Source organism: Manihot esculenta, chromosome 13, assembly GCF_001659605.2.
Source record: "Manihot esculenta cultivar AM560-2 chromosome 13, M.esculenta_v8, whole genome shotgun sequence".
NCBI lineage: Eukaryota > Viridiplantae > Streptophyta > Magnoliopsida > Malpighiales > Euphorbiaceae > Manihot > Manihot esculenta.
Genome location: NC_035173.2, coordinates 23,415,106 through 23,418,698, shown reverse-complemented (window position 1 = coordinate 23,418,698; position 3,593 = coordinate 23,415,106). Strand labels below are relative to the sequence as shown.

Below are 3,593 nucleotides of genomic sequence, written 5' to 3'. Positions count from 1 at the left end.
TCCAAGTTGATCTCTTCATTGATAATTATTGAATATTTATATAGAATGTAAACCACCCTTTGCTACATCAATGGAATCATGACTTGATCATGGAGTCACAACCTCCTAAGATAATGGGAGTAACTACCTCCTAAGATAATGGTAATAACTACCTCCTAAGATAATGGAAATAACTACCTCCTAAGATAATGGTAATAACTACCTCCTAAGATAATGGAAATAACTACCTCCTAAGATAATGGAAATGACTGAAAGTGGAGATACCCTCCTTACATTGTGAAAACACTAACAAATGCTTAAGAAAAATGCAACAACTAAAAATAGAAACTAAACTGGTCAACCTTCAATCCTTACTGCTTCCCCATCTTCAGTAGGCTGTACACGTGGCTGTTTCTTCTGACTGTGAGTGTAACGTGTATACACTTGTAATGGCTTTGTATCAATACTTCCCGTCCCCTTAGGAAGCTTGTCCTCAAGCTTAAAATGCGGATAAGGATCCTGTATATCTTGAACATTTTCCCAAGAGGCATCAGTTTACTCACCCAGTGTTGTTGAGGGAAGGAAAGTGAGCGTTGCTCTAGTAAAAATTTCAAGGTGTAGTGGTCAGTTCGCACCAGAAACTTTTTGCCCCAAAGATATGATTGCCAGTGTTTAATTGCTTTGACCAAGCCAATCAGCTCCCTTTCATATGCCGGAAGACTAACATGTCGGCCCGCCATTGCTCGGCTAAAGAAGGCCACTAGTTTATTTTCTTGTAGTAGCACAGCTCCAATACCTGTGTCAGATGCAGCACACTCAAGAACAAACAGTAGCTCGAAATTCGGAAGAACTAATATGGGTGTGGTAGTCAGGGCCGTCTTCAAAGTTTTAAATGCCTGAATTGCTTCGTCAGTCCATTGAAAAGAGTTTTTTCGTAACAAGGCAGTGAAAGGAGCAGCTATAGTACCATAGTTGAATACAAACTTCCGGTAATAGCCAGTAAGTCCAAGGAAACCCCGCAACCCCCGGAGAGTAACAGGTCTAGGCCATTCTGTGATAGCTGCGATTTTGGAATTATCCACCTGCACCCCCTTCTGTGAGATTACATGACCCAAGTATGAAACCTGAGTTTGGGCAAAGGTGCACTTGGAGCGTTTCAGGAACAATTTATTTTTTTCCAAGATGTGGAATACTTGACGAAGGTGCTGCATATGTTCTTCCCAAGATTTACTGAAAACAAGGATGTCGTAAAAAAAAACCAATACGAATTTACGGAGGTGTTCCTGGAATACCTCATTCATTAAAGCTTGAAAAGTGGATGGTGCGTTGGACAATCCAAACGGCATGACCAGAAATTCGAAATGACCGTGGTGAGTTCGAAAGGCTGTTTTTTCAATGTCTGATGGATACATGCCGATCTGAAAATATCCAGAAAGCAAGTCTAATTTGGTGAAGAACTTTGCCCCTCCCAATTCGTCCAGAAGCTCATCAATAACAGGAATTGGGAATTTGTCTTTGATGGTTTTGGCATTGAGTTCCCTGTAATCCACACACAAGCGCCATGATTTATCAGCTTTGGAAACCAGAATTACCGGAGATGAAAAAGGAGATCTGCTCGGGCAAATGATTCCTTGTTTGAGCATAGCAGTACACTGGCGTTCAATTTCATCTTTTTGCCCATGGGGATATCTGTAGGGGTGTACCACCACTGGTTTAGTGTTTGGTTCCAAAGGAATACGGTGGTCACAGGAACGGGCGGGAGGTAGCCCTGTTGGTGGATTAAAAAGAGAGGCATATTCAAATAGTAATTTTTGGAGTTGGGTATCTGGGTCGGTAGCCGGTAATAGAGAATGAAGATTAGGTTGCGTCCCTAATCTGGAATTTATGCCGTAAAGTTCCACCTATTTCCCTTGGACGAAGAAAGACATCCACATAATGTTGAAGTCCCATAGGATGGGGCCCAGCGTTGTCAACCAATTAACGCCAAGGACAATGTCAAAGCCAATCAATTGCAAGACAAATAATTCCACCGTAAAAGTAGTAAATCCCAATTCGATTGGTGCCCCCTTGCAAATTCCAGGACTGCGGAGCTGTTTGCCATTGGCGACATTAACACGTAACCCATCTTTCTCATCCACTTCTGCCTGTAATTCATCAACTTTGGAAACAGAGACAAAGCTGTGAGTGCTTCCTGAATCAACAAGGATTAATACCTGGGTTCCTTTCCAACGCCCCAGCAAACGCATGGACTGTGGATTGCGTGTTCCAGTAATTGCGTGGAGAGAAATTTCAGGTGGTAGATCTGAGTCGGCGTCTTCCTCTGAATTTGTTCCGTCTTCTAGATCAATCCAAAACAACCGTTTACATTGATGGCCACGCACAAACGGTTCATCACAATTAAAACACAACCCCTTTTTTCTCCTTTCATCCATTTCGTCTCTAGTGAGCCTTTTAATTGTGCGGTTGTTGCGTGAATCCGGAAGTGGAGAATTGCGTTTGATATCTCGAGTGGTGGAGCTCCTGGTGTAAAGCTTCCGTTCATACAAGCGAGACATGCTCATTGCTGTGACAAGATCCTGTGGTTGGTGCAGCCCGACTTCAACAGATATGGATTCCTGCAAGCCACTGAGATACAACTGAACCTTTTGGTTCTGAGTTAAGGTGCCAGCTCTGGAAACCAAAACTTCAAATTTGTTTTGATACTCCTCCACTGTGCCCGTTTGTTTTAATTTGGCAAGTTCTCCCAGTTTGTTGCTTCGGATAGGGGGTCCAAACCGCAAATTGCATTGGTTAACAAATTTAGACCATGTAGGATTGGGAATATCTTGAATCATCTGTATGTACCATAGCTGTGCAATTCCCTCTAGGTGGTAAGAAGCTAAACTCACCTTTTCCTCTTCAGGAGTGGATTGGTGCCGGAAAAAGTGTTGACAACGGCTAATCCATCCCAAAGGATCTTCCTGGCCATTAAAGCAAGGGAAGTCAAGTTTCGTAAATTTGGGCACAATGACGTTGCCTCTCGAAGCTTCAGAGACTGTTGCTCCAATAGGTCCTTTTTCGCGCCGAGTTTGAGCTTGACTTTTTGCACCTGGAGAAGAAGATAGTCCCTTTCTGGCAGATTCCAATTCGAGAGACATAGCCTCCATTTTGGCGTGAAGCTGCTCAACCTTTTCATGGCGGGCCTGATTAGCTTGCTGTTCAGAAAGGACAAGGTTGAAAAGTTTTGTAAGTTGATCTTGAACGGATTCCCCCATAACTGTTGGCTCTGATACCAAAATGTTAGGGTCCCGAACCTGAGATCGAGTTAGGGGTCTTTCGTGGAGGGAAGTGGAAGGTGTTCGTGAGGGTGAGGACGTGGTGTTCTTTTTGCGACCTATCTTGAGAAATTAGAAGACTCAATTAGAGGGAATCTCAAACCTCTGAGTTAAAGTACTCAAAACTGTAATGATTTCCAAGTTGATCTCTTCATTGATAATTATTGAATATTTATACAGGATGTAAACCACCCTTTGCTACATCAATGGAATCATGACTTGATCATGGAGTCACAACCTCCTAAGATAATGGGAGTAACTACCTCCTAAGATAATGGTAATAACTACCTCCTAAGATAA

General features: G+C 42.7%; 1 protein-coding gene across 1 annotated transcript; it reads right to left on the bottom strand.

Moving 5' to 3' along the window:
• Positions 1-350: 350 nt before the first annotated feature.
• On the bottom strand, positions 351-3,233 carry LOC122721509 (uncharacterized protein K02A2.6-like). The gene is made up of 2 exons (XM_043949357.1): positions 1,962-3,233; positions 351-1,880 (listed from the first exon to the last, which is right to left on the bottom strand). The coding sequence occupies exons 1-2, from the start codon at positions 3,231-3,233 to the stop codon at positions 351-353; spliced, it is 2,802 nt and encodes a 933-aa protein (XP_043805292.1).
• Positions 3,234-3,593: the final 360 nt, after the last annotated feature.